Genomic DNA, 22,435 nt, shown 5'->3' with positions numbered 1-22,435 from the left:
ATTTAGGGTGAAATGCTTGGGAAATGGGTCTTCGACCCCACCTTGAGAAGTCTGAAATACCTTGTGTCATGGCGCTCTGTGGCCATAGATGCCCGATAAAAATCCATAATGATCATCATCATAAAGCTTTAAGTGAGCGCAAACTTTTCGGAACGCCATCAAGCTGCGCGAGTTAAGAGTTTCCGGCTGGCGTTATTCTCGGCGATTTACAAGGCAATAATTCTAAAGGGGCTGTTATCAGCCTCCGTTGTACAGTTTATGCACTGCACCTGGTTTTGTCGCGGACAGTTCAAGCGGTTTTTCTGAATCAAAACAGACGAAATGAGGTTGCTGAGCCGGCCGCACATTTCTAGTGGTCGTCACGCTTACTTACCTCGACTGAATGGTGGTGGGTTTGTCCAACTCCTGCAGGAGCTGCTTTATGGTTCAAGCTGTGAAAACATCGAATTGCAGGTTGTATCAATGAAGAGCCCGAGACGCAAGAAAGTATTGTTGACTTTTTTATTACGGTGATCTTGAGCAGTACAGATATGTAACGGTATTTTTTTGCGCATGCAAGTAAAAGTTCCATTTCTCTGTCACTGGGTAGGGCAGTAAGTATGCGATGTGATTTCGCGGCCTGTCGTAAGCATGCGTATCACAATACGTGCCTGAAGATTCTCAGCCAAATTGAGGCTAGAGCCCCGAAAACGATGGAACGGGGAGAAGTGGGAAGAAAGCACAGAGATGCTGGGAGGGAAAGAGTCTGATTCACAAGAAAAGCAAAGTGAGCACACTAGGGGAAACGTGGGCATATAGAAAAAGCGTCCTGATAATAGGACAAGGCAGTCTATGTACAGCTTAGTTTCCGGAAATTCCTCTCAGTGACATGATCTACACTTTTCTTATTCCAAGCCTGTTTCCAGGCCGCTCTCTGTCGAGCTTTCGGAGAAGCGTTGCTGACATGTCGGCAATTCGAGGGTCTCTCACCTGGGGCGAGCGCTGATGCCCGTGTGGAGGCCGAGGCACATCATAGAAAGCAGAATATCGAGCGTGGTCATCTCGACTCACGCCATTTGCTCCAGGGGCATCATGCAATTTACAGCGCGAGACGATACACACACAGAAAATTTAGCATTGGGCGGGACACAGCGCCAACTAACAACTGAAATTTCTTTTCAGGGACCAGTGACACCATGTACAAACATCTGCCACGACCGGTGGCTGAGCTCAAGTTCACGGGAGCGAATCCCGGCGGCGGCGACCGCATTTCGATGAGGGCGAGATGCAAAAAGTTGATGTGCTCTGCGACGCCAGTGCACATTAGGGATCCCCAGATGATCGAAAATACTACGGCGTCTCTCACTGCCGCCACGCAGATTTGCGACGTAATATCCCGCACACCAACCAGCCATGTATACTGTATACTTGCCACCAAAATGCAACAGAAGTAAAATTGCATAAAAAAACTGAACAAATGCTAGGTGCTGCGTTACTACAAACCAATCAGCCAGGAAGAATATTTTGTTGTTACAAACGCTTACTTCGAAGTGATGTGCTGTTTCCGCAAGATACGTCTAGCTGCACATCGACCCAACAAAACCAACGTAGGCAGCCGAGTGCTGTGTATTGTTCACGAACTATGCCATTAACCACGCGGAACCTATTCGCTCAGTAGTGCCACATCGGGTAGGATGCCGGGATTCTCTGACCATCGATCGCAGGATTCCTTCGAAAAGAGCCAGAGTGTTTTCATGCTGAGAGGCGCCGTGGCACAGGCAAGAAGAGGAACGTGTTGCGATAGTGAGAATTCACCATCCTTATGGAATATGATCGTTTAAATCTGCAAATCAAAGCACCATGTCGTAGTCCATGTGTACGGTTGAAAATTACCTGACTAATAATCCCAAAGCAGAGTCTGAATGTGCATGTCGATCACATAAAATGATTGTATATTTATACGGTCATGCACGATCCAGCATTTACTGGGATATAGTTACAGTTTCAATGTATTTTTTCACAGGTATGAGGACAGCAGACATTTTTGCAAATTTACAACGGCAGTACAATTGTATTACTGCGAAAGCACTGACTACCTCTGAGAGCTCCATATAAAAAGGCAATCTTTGCAAATGCCACTAATAGTGTTTGCAAAAGCTGAACGCAGTATGTTACGTGGGAAGTAATGCAAACGAAATAACGCAAATAACAGCTAGAAACGAATAGTTTATTTATATTCACTCAGTATACTACGTGCTTGTACCACATGATCACGTGGTCGGAGTCTTTTACCACATGCGTGCCAATTCCTGGAAGGGGCAGAAAACATAATCAGTGACTGAATGCACTCGACAATTTTTCGTACACTTGGCGACAACTTTTTGTGGCTATGCAGTTGAAGCTACGAGCCCTAGGCGATGGCTTCCAGACCTGTGTGTAGTGGGATCGTGAACGCGTGCGATTAGCGCCCTTTTGAAGCTCGTAGCGTCAGCTGCACAACCGCACAAGGTTACCCTCAAGTATAGACGGCCTTAGAAAGCTGGCGTCAGGAGGCGTAGAACAGTGAGGCCCGAGATCATGGAGTTTTTCAAAATTACCCAGAGGGAAACGTGGCGTTGCTATACAGCTCACCCACCGTGGAGAGGCGCACAGCGTCGGGAAGAAGGGGTCTCGCATTTGGCTTCGCTATTGTTGGGCAGAAAAAAGTATATTCAGTACGACTTACTGCAGGAAATGCTGTGAAGGGTTCAATACCAGGCTTACAGCAAACTTTCACTATTGTTAAATTTATGGAAAAAGTGAGAAATGCACTTGTAAAATAATTTATTATGTGCATTTCGGCGAGCATCGCGGCGCAGCTACCGATTCGGAGGCAGAATCCACGTTTCCGGCCCAACACTAGCCAGGCTATTTAACTAATTACGAAACCACGTCTTCCCGGAACAGTCGCGATGGATGAAGTACTCTCCAAAAAAACTCTAATGCGTGGTGGCACCTGTTTTTTCTTGAGTTTGAGAAACTCTATGTCCCGAGATAGAAAGGTACAGATTTCTTGAAGATTTAATAGCGTTTTGTGCTTCCATTGATCACTTATCGGTAGAAGTTGTGACTACCTTAGTGGCTAAAGAAAACACTAGTGAAGGACTAGTTCGACATAATGGCAGGGAAACGGTTCGAGCAACAGTTCACGCGAGACCGAGACTTGTTCACTTCTTCTTCCCGGCCGTAGTCGTACCAGCCAGAACGTTGCCCACTCTCGTGTAAGCTTGTACACGCGATACTTTTTTTCTTTTTTTTTCATTGGCGTCCCTCTGCTTCTGCACCCGCGCGGGCACACACGCAGCACAAGGCTGAGGCGGGAAAATCGGGGCCCAACGTAACGACGCCCACGTCACTGCAGCGCAGACGGACCGGAGCGAACGAATAAAGCTCGCAAGGATGCGCCCCGGACGGAAATATCCGACCGGGTGCGCTTGCTCAGCGGACCTTTCTGCGAGGGACGCGTCGCGCATACAAGCGCCCAGCTGAATCATGACGTCGTACGAGCGGCGCCGTAAAGGATTTGATGCAAAGGACACGATCTCTGGGAGGCGATCAAGCGCGTAATTTTGCTGCTCGACGAGTCCGCGCGGGACAAGAAAAAAAGAAAAAAAAAGGAGGAAAGAGAGTAAAATAACCGACACGTTTTTGTCGTCGAGCGGGGCCTTACAGTAAAACAGCTTCGTGGGCCAGTTGTTTACTATCCGCGGAAGCAGCCGCTCGAACGGCGTCCGCAATGGGGGACTTACTTTGCCGCTGCCGCCGAAGCGCTCGCGCGCGCGCGCCAGGGACACACATAGCTGGAACCGCGTGTACACGGCCGCCTGCCCATTCATGGAAAGGCGACCAAGCGGTTTCAGACGTATCGATCGGGTCCATTTCCCACCACCGCGACAGCGACTTCTCTTTCTTCTCCCGGCCGCCCATCTTCTTGTTCTCCCATTTCTCGCCGGGTATGACGCACTTTTCCTCTTTTTGCTTTGGTCTCTCGGGTGCCGTGCGTACATCTGCCGCCCTTCGTCGCGCCCTCTTCTGCATCTGCGTCGTCGTCAGCCAGGCAAGGGCGCACGCGTCCTTTATGGCTTATGTATCCGCGGTCTCCGAGGAAAGTAAGCCCGCGCGCAGATCGATGGACCCGCGCGGACCAAACTTTGTCGCCTCGTCCGCCGCTGGCTGCCCCTCTCGGGGTGGAGGGGGGGGGGGGGGTGCGGGTCGACTCCACTTGGCCCCCGCCGGCCTATTGCCCGCGTCGCGGCGGCGCGTACGTGGCGGCGGAGCGGAGGGCGTCTCGCGCGGCTATAAACGTGAGATGGGCCGTTTTCCTGCCCCATTCCGGCGTATCCCGGAGACGGCGGCGCGCGGCCTTGAATGGTGAAAGGAGCCGATTGTGCTGCTCCGCTTGTCGGCCGGCTTCAGAACCCGCCCCTCTTCCCCCATTTCGCCTTCCCCAATCTACCTCCATTTCTCACTCCAGTCCCTCTTCTTTTATTTTCTCTCCGCTCCCATTTCTTCCGATTTCTGAACGACGAAGCGCACGCGGGGGCGGAAAGGGGGCAAGAGGAAAAGATAGAAGGGGAAAGGGAAAGCGGCTGCTGTTCCCGCGTCTGATCGTTGTTTCTCTCCGACACGACTGTTATGAGGAACAATACGAATCGATGAACGGGAAACAGAAGGGAAAGCGCTCACGAGTCCAAGGTGGTACACGGCAATCAGAGCAGTGTTTCTGGTGGAATGGTCTCGATCCAAACTTCGATTTAAGACCCCATGCTCTCACCTTCCCCCTCACCCCCTACCCTCTTTCCTTTAGCCTCCCTGGCTCGCCGCCTCTCTCCTATTCTGTTCTTCACGAGCTTCTCTCTCTCTTTCAGTTGCCTTTTTTTTCTATCCTGATCACTGCGGAACATCGTTCAGGAGTACGGGCGGTCGTTGCGGCGTACTCTATGGGCTCATGTGTCTTAGCCTTATGATTCAAGGTAGGCGTTTTATTGACTGCCTCGAGAATTTTGTGGTTTTTCCGCGACAAGCTTCGCGAAGAATGTCGGTTTCCTTGGGTCAGATTTTCAGATACTGCTATCTCAGGCTTAAAAACGTCCATTCATCAAAATGACCACTTTGCTTTTATACGTTGCTCTGCTTGATGGTGCAAGTCCCTTTCTCCCGCAGTCTTGCCCTCTAGTTTCTTCGAAGCGTCGTACCCATGCTTCGACGGTTATGAGGTTATGCAACTGAACTACGTCTTCGCAGACATTTACGATGCCATTCAGGGGAAGCAGGGCCGTGGTAAACCATAATTCCGCGCACTGTTTGCACGCTGCCGAACTATCGGACGTGTATTGCTCCGCGTAATACCTTGGCAGAACTCTGAGTGCTGAAAACTCCAAGCTATACTGCGCCCTCAGCAGCTTCCCGCAATCGCGAGGAGATAGCTATACATGACTTTTTTTTACTTTTTAGCGGAGTTTATTGCTCAGGGCATAAAATATAAATGGTTATATGAATGAAACAACGGCGATGGTTATATAAATGTAAAGAGGCTTGCAGAACTAGCCAACTCTAGGAGAGACTGATGATACGATCCTCGCGTCCAAACATCATGGAATGCGAAACTCTCCGGCTAAAGAGCCGCTGCAACCGGATGCCAGATTCTTGTCGGTTTTAAAGTTGGGCTTACCGTGCTTTCATATCCCATTCCTCTTATCTCTTTCTTTCGCTCCCTTCATCCCCTTTCCACACGAAGGGAAGCAAACGAGGCACTTCCTGGTTAACCTCCCTGCATTTCCATTAGTCTCTCTCCCTCACTAAATCCGGGCGGACCCACAGTAGATGGTGAGTGTCAGCTTCGGCTTCACGGGATACGTACTTCAATCAAAGGTAGTCAAACTCCTTACGACGTTTGCACAGACGTAATTTTAAGCGGATTTCGTGAAAGCTGCTTCTATATAGTTTACCACAAGCACTCTTTAGCGCGACCCTGGTGCATCGCTCAACGACTAAGAATATTTCCTACTGATATTTCGATGCAATACAGCTCCGCATAGAGGTGACGATGTTGAAGCCGAATTCATACACCTTTTCTCCCTTTCTCGCAAGTCCGCATTGAGAACGCTTACCGACGGAGAGAGATGTGACGAGTCCCGTGTCGAAGTTCATGACGTGAGCGAGCCAAAAGTGTCCGGCTTCCACATTCCGCGGCACTCCGGAGAGAGAGACCACATACGGTCCGAGGCCACTGGCCGTGTCGTATTCGAATCTGACAGGGAGGAAAGGCGAAATCAGCTGCACTGGTATTGATCTATTGGAACAAAGTTAACTCTCTAATAGAGCATGGGCTATTGATACCTGCTTTTATTACAGATTTTTTTTTTGCACTGCGAACTTTTCTGCACTCGTGACTCGAACTGCTTTTGTTCACAGAGAATGAGCTAGAACATCGCTCCTGAAAGTCCTGCTTACGTCAAAGGACTCATTTCTTTAATTTGCATCCTAAGCAGGGACGTCTTGAGGCATCCATTAGGAGATTTAAAACTCCGGGCTGCTACAGACTACAGGCGTTCTAGGCTTCCTTATCAATGTTTGTGCTTCGAATTGGATGCACGCTCTTTGAAGAGGCTCAAGTTTCCGGAAGTGCATTATTGATTGCGGCGTGCATTACACATGAAGGGGTGCTGCACAAGGGAAGACCAGATCAAAATTTCACTTGCGATTGCACTCTACGGCGACAGACACAGCAGAAAACTCGATAGGATATCCTCGTACTTCTGATTCAATCATGAATGATTCCAGTAGTGGAAACAAGTGCACACGTGTCTTACTACTTGCGCACGCGCGGAACAGTCCGAGATGGGGTAGCAGTTTCCAATAGGCGCACAGATTTCAACACTTTAAGGATAAATTCATGCGCCTAAGTGGTCCGGAGAACCTGATGGTTGAGAAATTGTTGTTGTTAGAGTTGGGTTTTAACGACCATTGTCAACACGGCACCCTCTCCCAACACCCGTGAACACAAGAGACTTGGAGTGAAATGTTGAATGAGAAGAAAACTGTTCCCCGTCGCGACAGCTCAAATGTACACATCTGTACCGCAGCGATGGCCTAGCGCTTTGAGCATCCGCCTCTCATGCGGGAGGTGCTCGGTTCGATCCCCAGTGCCGCTGGGTAATTACCGGTAATACAGTGGGTACTAGTTTTCCTCAGGCCTGGTGGCCTGGCTTACCAGGGGTGAAATGCTTGGGAAATGAGTCTTTGACACCCCCCCCTTGGGTAGACAAAGACACCATGCGCCATGTCGCTCTTTGGCCATAACTGCCCTGGAGTGACGAAAAGATTAATCATCACCACCATCAAATGTGGACGATGCTTCACCAGATCACTCACTGATGCATTGCTTGACGGGCAAGTGCGAGCCTGTGCTAACGGACGTTAAGATTCTGCGCAGGTGCAAGGAGGTAGCACCGCAAGAAATTCTTAAAGCACGCTTTATTAAGAACAATTCATCACCGAAGAGTCGATCTTAATAGGGAATTGTGTTTCCTCGAAACCACGGCGATGTGCTTTTTTGTGCGTGTATTTCTTTTCTCTGCACTGAGAATATTCTGCGCCTCTGCAACCACTTTTATGTATGTCTACTTGAATGTCAAATAAAATTACTTGTAACATAGCGCCAGTCCCGTCATGTCCATTTTACGATCGTCTAAATAGCGTAACCCGTATCGTTCAAATCGAAATGCACCAACTCGCCCCACAACGCATCTATACTCGCACCTGCTTGTAGCTTCAGCTGAACAGTGAATGACCTCTGCGGCGAGTTCTGTTTGCCTCGCGAGCTAGGAAGCTTGGTGTTTCTGCGTCCACTTTCTCAAACCATGACTGATCGCCGTGGAGCTAATTGCCGAATTTCTTGCAATTTTGCACTAAAAAAAGCTGCGCACAGTTTTCCTCACACCTGAGCAGCTTCTGCGGCGGGGAGTTACAAATGATATATTGGCGATATTAACGCAAACAAAAATGAAGTCCAAGCAGCAAGCCTTACTCCTAAGCGAGTACTGCGTCGTCACTATATTTCTGTTTACTGCATACTGCTTGGCCTGTTCGAGGGGCGCGCTTAGGACGTGACGGCCAGCCGGTGACTCTACGACTCACCTGAACCGCCGGTCTTTCTGTGCGCCAGCGTTCATGACGTCAAACACGGTGGCGTTCTCCCTCACCCACACTGTGGTACTCGAACGGTTCGTGGCGTCATCTCCCATCCACAGCGAGTACCACACGGTGATTTCCTCCGGTTCGTGGGCTGCGTGCAGAGCGAGGGAGAAACTGCCTCAGGTGCGGCGCGCTCAGCCCACCGAGTCAACGCACAAGGCCGAGACAATTGCGGGGCCGGAAACGGTATAAGGCATAGGGCCAGCGGGACGTTTCGCGGAAAATAAGGAGCACGGCAGAACAGGCTCCGTGCTTGCTCAGGGGAAGGCCTTACAACCTGCACGCGGTGAGCAGGTGAACAAACTCCGCGTGGCCCCCTAATTAGATCAGACGGGCTATGCTTCCACCGTCTGTCTTCACGATCGACTTATTGATCTAGTGTATTTTGTGTCATTGCATTTGATCCGAACCTCTCACCAGAACAGACAGCCGACTATTTCGGCGGAGGGCACGACGAAAAATGTGACATTATATACGGAGCCTACCTGCTTGAAAACAAAAGTCCAGAAATTGACGAAAACATTGATATGACCTTCCAAATGTGCTTAGATGACAGAGGTACTGGAGGAAAAGTAATTAAGTGGGAAGGATAAGGTGCTCGCCTAGTGCTTTCCCGTGCCTCCCTGCGATAACTGGTGACTTCAATTTTTGATAATTATTTGGTCTTTTGGGGAAAAAATTTTTTTCGCACAGTTCCATGGAAGACGGCACAGCCTGTGGTTTTTAGCGCGTCGACACAGTAGCCTCACGGCAATGTCGCGAGTCAATGTGACTGGGGCATATGCGCAGTCATCGCAGTAATGATTCGATGCGATGATGCGATGCGATAAGCACAAACGTGTTTTAACCATTGTTGCATGAAAAGTCGCACAGAAATGACACCCAGTACTGTATCTATGTTGAAATAAACAAGAGAAAAACAACTCGCATGAAGTTTTTAGTCGAATCAATTTTTAAACCGGGGTTTCACAGAATGGAACTCAGCAGAAAGAGGCGAACTCTGAGAAAGTGGAAGGGTGATTGTTCGAGCTAGTGGGTAATTCACATTAGGTTCCATAGCGCAAAAAGCAGGAACACTAAAGAACACAAGCACCTCCTCTGAGAAAGTGGTCCTTCTTAGACAATGTTCCATGAGAGATACGGTAACAAATATGAGGCATGAGTGCACTTTTATCCTCTCCTAGTGTTGTATCAAGAGTCAGAGCATTACAGTGACCAGGCAGTCATCACGGTTTTTAACGAACAAACCGCGACTTTTAATACGCAATCTTCAATGAGAAAGACGTAATGCAGAAAAAAAACAGCTGTAACTCCTCCTCTAATTTACATACGCTAAACTAAACTATACCCTATTCTTCCGTCATGATTAATCTATGACTGTGCCAATGCTCACAATTTTCTGATAAATAGCGATTTTTCCCTGCCCAACCACACCCTCCTTTCGTTTCTTCCCCAATCTTATTTCCCGCTGGGAGAATAGACTGCCCTGGCTGCCGTCTAGATCTCCATATACAACTGGTGTATCACGTCCTGAATACGACCCTTAGAGGGTTGCCATGCGAGTAGAGTTCTGTCTATACCCCTCTCACACCCACTGGAGTTGTAAGAACGTTGTATATCTCACGCTGGCTTCCTGCCCTCCGCGGTTGCGGAAGCGGAAAGGAAGACACGAAAGAATTTATGTGTCAGACGATGACGTGCAGCAAGTCAGCGCATCCCACCTCAAAGAATGCTCCGTAACGGCTCGCAGTAAGTTCAGCGCTGAATGGGGGCTCGTTGCGAAGGAGGTTACTCGGTGCTCATACGGTGAAATGCTTATACAGTGATAGTGCTTATATACACTGAGATGCGGTGTAGTGCCCGCGTGTCGGCATCCGGGCGCGCTGCAGCAGCCAGGCCTGACCGAAAGCTTCACGCATTTTCCTTTTTCTGCCTATCCGTCACTCCATAGTTCACTCCACAGTAGCCACTGCCGCAGTTCAACATGCACCATTAAGGAGCTCGGCACGCTGTATCGTTCTTTGCAGGGGCCTTCTCAGCACATTTTCCGCAGAAGTGCGTTGCGTTTATTCAACTTGAGAGTTAGCACCTTAACGAGGTTGATTTGCGAATCCGAAGTGAAATAATGAGATTCAATCTCGGGTACCTCCCTTTTACCATGCCTGCTTTTTGATTCTTAAAGTGGACATGACAGCCTATTTTCACGCATGCCCTGCTTATCGCCTTTAATTCCCAACAGGTTAAATTAAAATTTCCCGAAATTTTAGTGGATTCTGGGCGGTAAATATTTTTAAAACGAATATTTTTCGTTTCTTCTGCGAACTGCTTGCTGGCCTGGCAACATCTGATCGCTGACGTCACGAGTGCATACACGCCCCGCGTCGTCTGCTGCGAGCTGTTGAGGTGCTTGCATGCACACCGTAGACAGCGGTCGCTCGAAAAGTTTTTTCTGTTAGCTTAGCGAAATAGAATGCATTTTCCGTGTACTCTTTTGGGAAGCCTTCAACTTAGTACGCGAGCTGAGTGATCCTTGGGAAAGCGGACTTGCTCGTGGCACCCGCTTTCCGATTGTTGAGGAAACAGAATCGATGCACCCCTGCTTTATTATTTACGCTTAGAAGCATGCTGTTCGTATGTTATGAGTGTGGTCTCTTTTGAGCAGTCAAGTGCTCCCGTATGTGAAAAGCGGCACGTGCCGTGCATGCCTTCACCGATGTGCGCCGTGAGAGCCGCGGCGTTTTGTAGCTAGCTACCAAGTTCTTGTCCGCTATTCATAGGCTCGATAATAAACTCAAATTATCAAAAGGCGCACTACAGTAACCTTGAGGCACGAAAGGAGCAGAGAAAAGTGCCGAGTGCGACGACTTCCTCGCTGCATGTACGCGTTTGTAAGCCGAACATACATTTCCTTCGACTCATAGAACCTTTCTGCAGGAACCAAGCCGCTTGCAAAACCCTACGCGACTCGAATGCTTTCACTGCGCATCGATGAATAGTCGCCGCCGTCTTAATGAACGCTTCAAAATAATAGTACCGCATTTAGCATTTTGCTGTGCGTGCGCATTGTGCCCCATGGAGGAGCACGACGGTTACGACAACTGCAGCCCCGCGCTGAGGTTGCTTACATGGCTGTGCGCATACAATACTGCTCGCTTGCGTGGCATAAAACGCCAGGTGCGTTCTCATTATCTTAAATGTTCCGTTGTATTGCTCCCAAATTGTAGTTTTACTCATTTACGCACTATGATAAGACTGCAATAAGCGCCGATGATGCTATATCGCCTGCTTGGGAAACACTTCGCGTAGGATACCGGCGCTTTCCGCTAATTGTATCTGCTTTCTCTTAAGTCACCAAAATTTAATTTTAGATCGCTTTAGCTAAAAATTCGTTCGGACATTACTTGAATTAATGAAATCAACCAGATTTGTTGTCCACAGTCGACGCCGACGGCTGCTGCCGGCTGCCTTATGCACATTCTATGCAGACCGGGTCACATATCGGCACTTCCCCCTTATTGTACTCGCGTCCTGCGGTGTAGGCAGTCGTCGCTTTGAGGGCACCGTAGCCAGAACTACGCTGGACAGCTATTTGCAGGCGCTAAAACTTGCGAATTCGCTCTCCGCAATCGCCGAAATCGCACACACGAATCCTGCGTACTCGCTAGGCCTCGTCACGAAAGGTGCCGCGGTGGTCCGTCGAGAGAAATTAAAGAATACGGCAAAAGTTCCTCGCTGATTAGTAAGAAAGTGTGAAGATATGATATGTAGGCGGGCGTTTCGCTTTCTTCGATACGGATAAGGTACACAAGCGCAGTTTTTCCGGCCGTCGCCTCATCGGGCGTGAGGCTTTCGCTCGGCCGCACAGGCCCAGGCGACGGCGGTGAGCAACGAGCGGCACCGTCGTGGGACGTTTTCTGCCAGTGTCGCTTGTTTCGCCGATAGGTTCTATGCGGAGGCACCGATTGAAAGCACATCTTCGCTGGCGCACGCACATCGCGTATGTCGTCGTGGCTAGCATGAGGTACAATAAGTTTTAAAATTCTTAAGCTTATAGAATGTCATACCAACTAGTCCCCCACCACACTTTGCCAGTTCTCACTAAGCTGACTCTTAACATTACTACGATACGCGGTCGTTGATCGTGCTGGCGTCATCGTCGGTCTAGCGTGACCGACCAGTGCGTCAGAGACGGCATTTGCATACCGACCAGCCCACCAACCGTCGATCGCCGTCGCAGTGTGACCGGACCCTACCTATACCGAAGAAAAACTGCGTTATTGTTATTATCGCTTTTGCGGCACCAGTCACTCATATTAGGGGGACGACTGCTACTTCGATCATTCGCGAAAGTACAGGGCGGAATGAAACCTCGCAGCGCACATTCCAGCAACGAGAGCAGACGACGTTGCTCCGTGCATGCCCAGGTGACATCACGACAGCATTCAATATGGCGATCCTTGCCGGTGGGAGGATTTTCCCGTTCTCAATTTTGATCGCATTTTTTGGAATATACAGCACGTCCAGGGCAGTTAAATTTCGGAAATTGAATCATAAGGTCTTGTATTAGTTACTGAAGCACAAAACTGCAATATGAAGAACGACCATTGCATGGCCCCTTTAAGAGTTGATATAAGAAACGTACGACAGCAGACAAGTTCCAATTAGTTGCAATAAAACACTCGCAGGTAATAAATCAAACGCTAACGGAAGAAATCCTTGAATTGGCATAACAGTTAGCGCCTATGGATGGATGACGCCCATTTTTCGCAAGTGTGAATGTGTGCATATTGGCTCAAGTGTGAATGTGTGCCCAGGTGTGAATGTGTGCATATTGGAAGAAAGTGTGCATATTGGCTTCCATAAACTAGTTGCATTCCACTGAGAGCCAAGAGTGCGCAGTAATGTTCGTAGCTCCCAAAAGCTAAGCTTTCACCCCCGCAGTGTACCTAGCGCCTGAAAGCAATGACTCGGTTTTTCTCGTACTCTTGGCTAGCAGCTGTATAAGTTGATGATTGAGAAAGTGCAAATCAAAAACAAACCTGACGGGAAGGCATGACTTCGAGTAAGGGCGTAAGCATATTTCGTAATATCACCGAACGTTTCCCGTAGGCAGTGCTCGTGCACTTCTCAGGATTCTGATTATCACGTTGGCTTTTCATCCATGAACAAAGTTAGTAACGCCTCAAAGCGAAAATAGTGCTTTTCTTCCCCGAGTCTTTAAACACACCTCGCTACAAGGATAAGGGACTGCAGGTATACTTACGGCACTGATTTCTCCGACACGTGCCCTCACCGATAATGATAGTAATAATAAAAAAAAGAAACGTAACCTGAAAGTTAGCTTTAAAATCCGTCGTCTCTACAGGCGAATTACGCCTTTGAAGAAGTGTGCTCTGTATAATAACCGCTACAATACACTTTACCTTTCCGAAACATTAACCAAATGCCTGCGCCCGTCACAGTGTGTGAATGCCATTGCACCCCCTAGGAAATTAACTTCGCGTATTTTTCAATTTTTATTTTCCGGACCAAATTTCTGCCAGAAGTTGCTTTTAACGGTTTTAAACAGATAATGAAGGAACTGAAATTCACGAACTTAGATCATAGTGTTTAAGCTGTAGAGTTCATTCGTATAATGGAGGATGTTATATACAAGAAGCTGAGTCTAAAGTCTATCCTCGGTGGATCGTTTGAATGTGTCGCGTTAGTAGCCAAACGTTCGTTTCATCCGAGGTTGACACACTAATGTTCGTTATATCCGAAACGGTGCACTTCGGTTCGTTACATCCGAGGTCTACACACAAACGTTCGTTATATACGAGATTAACGCACTATAATTCGTTGTATCTGAAGTGCCATACTAAGGTTGGTTATATCCGAGGGGTTAACACACGAAACGTCGTTATATCTGAGTTGGAATGCTAATGTTCATTATATCTGAGGTAGTATACTAAGTTCGTATCGGTATTATACTAAGTTCATTCGTAGCCCGACATGCAGGAGGTGGACCATCTGCCACTGGCTGCGAACAGACGGCGGCCGTCATTCCGACTTGTAGTGACCGCTCTAATGCTAGCGTATTAATAAACATCTTTGTAGCACTAGGTGTCTGGACACGGCTCTTTCTTTTGTCTCTGTAAAGCACACAGAGGTGACATGACGCTATATAAATCTATAGGCGCGTATTTATGAAGGCCTGACGATAAGTAAAAGCTGGTACCCGAAAGCTGAAAGTGCCGTTTAAAAGCCCGCTATTTCAGTAAAGCATTTTTTGCTAACATTCTGTTTAGGAATCACACCTCGGCTTCTGAAATTCTGTTTTCTGAAATCTTTCGCGAGAGGAGGGGACGTTCCAGCTTTCGCATAATTTCTAATTTCATTGGTACGTATATGTTCGTTACATTGATTGAGCAGAAAAGAGTTTAGACACTGCCTTTCAGTTTGTCTAGCTGCCAGGCTGCTGATATCAGTGCGCCAACGAACGGTAGCGAGAAATGATGTCGAAGACAGCTTCGTTCACGGAAATGCCACATCCATGTCGCACACTAACAACACCCCACATCGGACGTCCACGCGTTATTGGCACGTGGCACAGCCCTGATATGCAGCATGTTGTATTGCTTAAGTTCGATATTAATGCTACGATTTCGCGCGAAATGCGATGCAGGTTCACGGGTTATTGAAAACAAAATTGAGACTAAAAGTAAAATGAACAGTGCTTGAAGGATGCAAACTGATTGCCGATAGTATAGGAAATGAAAGCAACCATTCCTTATCAAAGTCACATCACACTTTATCGCTACAGTGATATGCAGGCACAGGGATTCAAGCGGACCTAATATCCGGGTCATTGCAAGGACCGCCTCACGTGCGTGTTGTTTGCGCATACGAACCGGACTTGTCACGTAAGTTAAGACGCGCGAATCGGTTTGCCTCGATTTTAAACGGCGTTGAGAAGGATGAGTGCGTCTTGCGCGGGGCTTCCCTAACGGTATTCAGGATTTCCACGGTGCCCGATGGAGCTGTTGCCCTGAATACGAAACCTAAAGTGACAAGGAATACCATTTCAACGCGCGATGACCCGCGTTAGCGGCAGAGTGCGCCCTGGAACGCTAGCGCGTGTGCGTGAGGCTTTCGGAAGCAGCGCCCCGATAGCCCGGCATTGCCCAGGAGCCGCTCCTCCATTGTTCCTTTATAGTCCGCCTCTCTGTCAATATCCGCACGTCTGAAACATGGCTGCTGCAGCTGCAGGGCACAACTAGCCTGATTCATGCTTAAAAGCAAAAGGTCTACCGAAGTATATATTCATAAAATGGTTATAAAGGAATATCTAGCTGTAAAGGGGAAGTACGGCATATGCGTGCTCGCGTTTCATTCCGACCTGACTTAACATAGCAGTGTTCATGCGCTCCTTTAAAACGGCATGAAGGATTCATCTTGAGCCTAATTTTTAGTTCCTATATTTTTTTTGTCGAGTTGTTCTTCTAGGAAGGCATTTTTGTAACTCATTAACAATAAAAAGCTCCACTCAAATTTAAAATTCGTTTTACTTCGCGTTCGCACATTGCTCCTCAGCTTTTCTCCTACATGTAAAGCCTGGAAGCATTCATCACTTAATTTTCTCTACAAACGTAGATGTGATGACGTCGTAAGAATGCAGATAAGAGGGTTAATTGCAGGACTCGCTAGGAGCACTTACGTAAGATGCCTTATGAAAGTTTCTCTTGCACTGCCTTCAACGGAGCTTCTGTTCTTCAGTAAACTACTTAGCAAATTTCGAACTCTTAAACTTATTTTCTGGCATGAGATAAAGCCAATCAACTTTACGGAATCAGTATTCTTTCATAATGCAGCTCCTAAACGATATTGAAATGAGATGAGCTCCTCTTGCACTACTTTCGTTAGATATACGCTGTCTTATCATAAGATGTTATCATGAAACAAGAGTTTCAACAAAAACAAATTATAAACTTTTTGCTTCCAACTTCCAGGCTCATACTAAGATTGAAAAGGCGGCGGCAGTGAATAGGCGTAGATAGGCCACTTTTTAAGTGTTTAGAAATCCGCTTGTTATTCAGTATATACGCGAGAAAACGCGTTGTTGTGAAGGCATAGTCATTCCAGGCAACATAGCACACAATGACGAATTGCTGGTCTTGAGCAGTCGGTAAGCACACAATATGTGCCGTTAAATGGTTAGAGCAGCCAACGAATTTATGAAAGAATGTCTTAATTTTTTGCACACTACTTGTAGTATAAAGCACATTCCAGTTTCTAAAAAGCTAGCTATCTTTTGTTACGTTCTCCCAGCGCAGTGTTCTTGTTTGCACATAGGTGCAAGATGAAAACTGAAACTTAATTTTTGCAATTAGCTTTTTAATGGTGGGCGTCAGTATTTTAAAAGCAGCCTCCAAGCTCATAAATATGGCACAACAATAATTACCTCCTTTTAGCTCCCTTTTAAATCCGCAATGAACTATTGCCAACTAGCCCCAGCTATCCATCCTTCTCCCTTTTAAACGATTTCTGACAGCCTACAGAGCAGGAGAACGCCGCACCAAGCAAGTAAAAATCCCCTATTTCGTGTTTAGCGTTCGGGATATCGCCACTCAAGGATGGCAAGCGTGAGCGCTTAAAACCGCGCCTAAAACAAGCGCACAAAAAATTGCCTCCACTCACACTTGGCACTTGGCAAGCGTTAAGCATCCTGTGAGTCATGCTTAGGAAGCGTCATTTTTCAGCGTGAAGACGCACCACGCTTAGAGCAAGCTTGCAAAAATCATCGTCAGTCGCGCTTGCTAAGCGTAAAAAATCTTAGATAGGTGCACATGTCGGTGTAAACGCACGCTTCCACCCTGTTGCTTTTTGAGTTTTGAGAAGTGAACCTTTTTTTCGTAAACAGTACACAGGGCACCTTGTTTGGCAACACGCAGACACGTGACCAGAGTAATTCGGCATGTGTCTAAAGAAAATAAATCCCGGGACGCAGGTCCAGATATCGCAGTTATGCACTGACTACAATATTTGAATTCGCATCGTATCAGGCATTAGCTCGAAAGCAATCGGTGCCCACTTTGCATAAAACGGTCAGAGGGCACCTTGCATGCAACTGATAAGACCTATGACCGACCGAAAGCGCAGGGACGTCGCTTTTGTAAGTTTAAGTACTTGGCAACGAAAACCTTGAAAATTTGCACCATAGCGTACACTCAGGATGCCACTCGACATTTTTGAGCCGTAAACGCGTTATATATTAGCGTTGCTCAGCGGCACAGTTGGACGGAACAGTACAGGCTTGGCGATGAAGCAGCCCATGCCTCTCGCGTTGGTAAACTTTAGTGCTTCAACTCTCTACGAGACAGAGTGTTTGGTTCTTAAATTATTCCAGCGATGAATTATTCCAAATTTTTTGACCGACGTACAAAGCCTTGATTCTGGACATACTTTGTCTCTGCATGCGATGCCTTAGACAGCGCATAACGCGCTATTCAAGAACACTAACAAAACTTAAACGAGCCTGAGAAAAGGTCTTGGGAAATTCACTGGCAGCTTGAGTAATAACGAACCCCCAATCCACTTACGGCAGACTGAACTGACAACGCCGGTAAACGCATGTGCTGGCTTGAAGAAAAATTCGCTGACGCCCTCTGTGGTGGAATTGCGGGTGTGGGATTCTGCCAGTGGTGTCTCATGCTGTAATCGAAAATTTAATTAATTAGACCCCATAATTTCTATCTCTAGCACCATTTTTCTGCAACAAACAGCTTGGAAAGTCCAGCGACTCGGAAAAAGACGAGAAAATTTCGATTCTTCAAGTTTCCCGAAAGAACGCGAAAATTACCTTTTCGCCAAATTTTGGTCCTGAAATTCCCCACAAAAGCGAATATTTTCCGAACAGAGAATCAGTGACTTCTGCTGCCGAGCACGAGTTGACGGGTTCGATTCTCGGCCGCTGCCTACTTGTTTCTATGGGCCAGGAACAAAAAAAAATTATCCCATATTGAGATTTTGTTTCACAACGAGAACCCGCAGCCGGTCGGAAATAATCCGGAGCTCTCTCAAACGACAGACCTGCATCATAACTTTAGTGTAGGTTAGGCACAGAAATATTCATAAGAGCTACCTGGTGGGCAAGTAACTTACTTGAACACTCACGGTCCGGTGTGAAGACGTGCGATCAAACGGAAAACACGCTTAGAAGAGGAGGTGCTCAAATAAGCGCTCGCAGCTTGCACAGCTTTTTTACTCGAACGCGATGCTAACTACGGCAGCGAGTTAATATACTAGCGGCGCGTCTGCGTTACTGTAACGTTCAATGAAGGCAAGTAAGATGCCAAGATGGGGGAAAAAAGAACGATGAAGAGATGTGCTCTCTTCAGAAGAGAAAAAAATATAACAAAAAGTGACTACTAACGGGGGAACCTTCTATTTATTTGCGTTCGCTGGCGCTAGTTCCAGCCGCGTTTCGATCGCGGCCCCTGAAGTAATCACTGAATGCCAATAATACAGAATAGGAGGAGCCACTGGTTTTTATAATGCTTGTTTAAACTGACAAAAATATAAATCAACGCTAAATCGCATATCCACTGCTGCGGCACATGCATTGAATGGAGTAAAAAGTCACCCATTAGTGCTTTTCTTTCACTCGTTTGGCCACAGATTGACTAGTTGAGGTTTAGAGCAAAAAAATAAATAAATAAAAAGTAATAAACGCAGCTCCGAGATTGATCTCGCTGACAGTCGGATATGAGTCGGATTTCGGGCCCACCGTTGAGGCATATGAAAATCGACGTTGTAACACTTTCAGTGTCGTTGTACCACTTTCAGTGTTGTTTATACCCGCCGCGGTGGCTCAGTGGTTAGGGCGCTCGACTACTGATCCGGAGTTCCCGGGTTCGAACCCGACCGTGGCGGCTGCGTTTTTATGGAGGAAAAACGCTAAGGCGCCCGTGTGCTGTGCGATGTCAGGGCACGTTAAAGATCCCCAGGTGGTCGAAATTATTCCGGAGCCCTCCACTATGGCACCTCCTTCTTCCTTTCTTCTTTCAATCCCTCCTTTATCCCTTCCCTTACGGCGCGGTTCGGGTGTCCAACGATATATGAGACAGATACTGCGTCATTTCCTTTCCCCAAAAACCAATTATTATTATTATTAGTGTTGTTTATTTGCCCGACGAAAACCGATGCCCTGTCTTTCTGCCTAGGCTTCTCGTCCAGCGTGTCCAGCCCAACTCGACGGCATTATTTCCCTTTCGTTTGTAGTCACTCTTCCCATGAAGGCAGCTGCTTTTCCGAAACCACGATAAACACGAAGGAAGACGAAAAGGTGGGGGCGCTGATTCGAAAGAAAAGCTAAGGAAAGAGCGAAAGGTTTGGGCCATTGCTAAAGCATATTGCTCTGTGAAGCGAAGAACGTATGCACTCTTCGCTGGCTCTGTTTTTCTCGTTCATATTATCTCGCACCATACCCCGCACAGCGGTTTCACCCAATTTTTCACGGAAACACGCATAAAACAGAAGGGCGCCGCTGAAGCTGCCATCTTTAGTGTTTTGGCTCAGAGCTGGTACTAATGCTCGGATCGTTAACATGAAACGCGGATACGTTCTTAGCTGCCTGAATCACTGGTGCCGATTAAAGGAAGGCGGGTCTTTTGATCCTCATTTCGTGAGTTTCCAAGCTTCCTCGTGGTCTTAGTTTGGCGCTTCAAACAATGGTTGTGGGCACGCTAAGACTATATTCATTGTTTATATACGAAAAAGGATTGAGGAGAGAATAATTTAATTTAACAGCCAGAAAATTGCTCTTTTGTTATTTCTGGATAACGGAGACGGTGCGAATGAAAGTGATATTTATTTCTCAGATCGGCTGTTAGCCCTGAGCGTAGCACAGACAAAGACTGGTGTTGTAGCCGCGAGCTAAGGTTATTATAGACCATTGAAATGCCCTTATTTTTTTCATCTCCGTTCAAATACAGTGACGTTATTGCAGTTTATGCACATTTCCTAGTGTCTGTGAGAGCAAGTACGAACTGCAAGGTGTTCAGCGATCGATTGCGAATTATTGCAGCAAACATTGTAAGGACTAAGGGGATCATTCTTTGAAAGCTGGTACTGTGACACTTTTTTTTTTGTGCTATGTCGGCGCACAATAAAGAACCCATGTTTGTCTAATTCAGTCCGAAGGCTTCGGCTACGGTGTCCCTTATAGCCTATGTGTCGCTTCGGTACGTTAAACCCCCAATTAACAATTCACGATTCATTACTCTTCTACTAACATGTAATTTGCAATAAAACTCACGGATTTGTTCAGCCGCTAGAACGATTTCATGCGCACGTGTTCAAAGTGCGCCGCGCTCTTACCGGCGGTCATCAGCGCATAGAGGGCTTCAATTAAGACCATAGCTATGAAAACACGCCTTTTTTTTTGCCGTGCCAGTGGTACTGTAGTGGGTCGGGGACAACCCGAGTGGTTTATCCTTTTGTATAAGAGGGAGTTTTCTAGAAAGGGTTATGGCGCTTCAACAGACAAGCGCGCAAACTGGGTGGTTTGCTTACCAGCGAAGTTCAAGTACATGAAAGGGCTCCGTTTTGCAACTGTTTCCTTGGCTTCCTTCCCCCTGCATTTATTCTGGACTTAAGAATGTTAATTAGCACTCTAACCCTTTAATTATCAACTGAAAAATCAGATTAACAAATCATTATCTCTGCATTATGCAGGTTTATGTACACATATTCAAAAGCCAATACTAAAAACTTGTTAGCGTCGCAAAAATGTAAGAAATAGGTGTTTCGCCAATTAGGAACAATTAGCATTCAGTCCATTTTGTGTCACTAGCCAGAGTTCTGCGAAAGGCCAACCCGAAGGCTACGGAACACATACCCAGCAGTTCTGTACAAAAGCATTTTTGAACGGGAAATCGTTTATGAACGCAATTTTTTCATATAATGTAAGATTTTACTGCAACAATCAATATACCCGCAGATCATCTGACGGCAGTCATTCATGTTTTTTCTATTACGTCATTGCTGTCGTAAAAGGTGTTCCCCATTGGTTTTCTACGGCAGTCTTCACTGTTCGATGCGATCGATGGAAACACTATAAAAGAAAGATTTTCTATATATCAGAAGAATGGACCATTACCTTCAACATTTCGATAACAATGTCTTACAATTTTCAAATTTTCAAAATTTTTGCCCTAGAATGATGGACACGGTAGGAAATTTTTCATCAAATAAATGTCTTGGAAAGTTGCCATGACCGCCAAGTTGTCACAAAATGAGAAACGCTGGCCTGAAGTCGAACATTCACGCCCCCTTTTTCCGCGCGCAGGTTATTTATAGTGACGCCGAATATTTTGATCGGAACGCTCTGGCTATTGAATACACGTCGAGAGGAAATGCTCCAAGTCAGACCCAAGTAAGCTGTAAGCAAGGTGCAATTCGTGACTCTGGGCATTAAAGGGCTAAAAGGGCAAATACAAACATTTTTTATCTTGAAAGAGGCCTATGGGCCTAGTAATCATGAAACTGAACTCAAAACACCAGTGCGTAGCGTTAATAACTAATTAAAAACGATTTTGTACCGGAAGTTTCGGTCCCGGTCGGCGCCAGCGGTGGAACGCGCCGTGACGTCACGGCCGACCTCGACTATCACAACACTGATGACGGCAGCGTCGCAGGCGAGCTCTGGTTATTCCTGCCAACAGTCACTAAGTTCGGTGACGTCCAAATAATTGGAGCAAGCGCCCCTTGCGGTTTTTCGGACAACATTCAGAATCATATTAAATTATGCTCCACACAGCGCCGGCAGTTGAAACTTGCTAGAAGGCATCTACTTACGCTCAGGAAAAAAGTTATAATGTTTGCTTGCTTTCGAAATTTTGTGCCTGTACCATTTTAACGAAGGTGCGCTTCGGAAAAGTACGCAGCGAATGATACACTATGTCGTAATTTCAAAAGTTTTGTAAGTTAAGAAGTAATGACCTAAACAAAAACGGCTTATTGTCGGAAGCTAAGTCTATGCTTTTAAAAATCATAAGTCCACCAATTAAGCTGATGAGCTTATTTTGTTCGAAATTTGAGGCTCATGCGTTCAATGGCGCTATAATAAATACAACAGTAAACCATTAACCAGATCACATTTAGCACGAGTGAGTAAATTTCATGTTGCTGTCTCTTTCTCTGATCACTGAACCATTTTTATTTCTAAGCTTTCCTCTTG

The 22,435-nt window shown here is 46.8% G+C and overlaps 1 protein-coding gene across 2 annotated transcripts in view; it reads right to left on the bottom strand.

Annotated features, from left to right (window-relative positions):
* Positions 1-2,185: 2,185 nt before the first annotated feature.
* LOC144114189 (uncharacterized protein CG3556) overlaps positions 2,186-22,435 on the bottom strand; it is a 100,967-nt gene continuing 80,717 nt past the window's right edge. For both annotated transcript variants that reach the window (XM_077647767.1, XM_077647768.1), the window contains exons 6-8: positions 8,158-8,305; positions 6,129-6,268; positions 2,186-2,288 (exon numbers count right to left, since the gene is read on the bottom strand). In XM_077647767.1, coding sequence (XP_077503893.1) covers positions 2,221-2,288; positions 6,129-6,268; positions 8,158-8,305 — 356 coding nt within the window. In that variant the 3' untranslated portion in view covers positions 2,186-2,220. The remainder of the gene's footprint in view (positions 2,289-6,128; positions 6,269-8,157; positions 8,306-22,435) is intronic.

Source organism: Amblyomma americanum, chromosome 1 (assembly GCF_052857255.1).
Source record: "Amblyomma americanum isolate KBUSLIRL-KWMA chromosome 1, ASM5285725v1, whole genome shotgun sequence".
NCBI classification, from domain to species: Eukaryota; Metazoa; Arthropoda; class Arachnida; order Ixodida; family Ixodidae; genus Amblyomma; species Amblyomma americanum.
The sequence above is the reverse complement of the archived record's forward strand: the minus strand, read 5'-3'. Positions and strand labels throughout refer to the sequence as shown.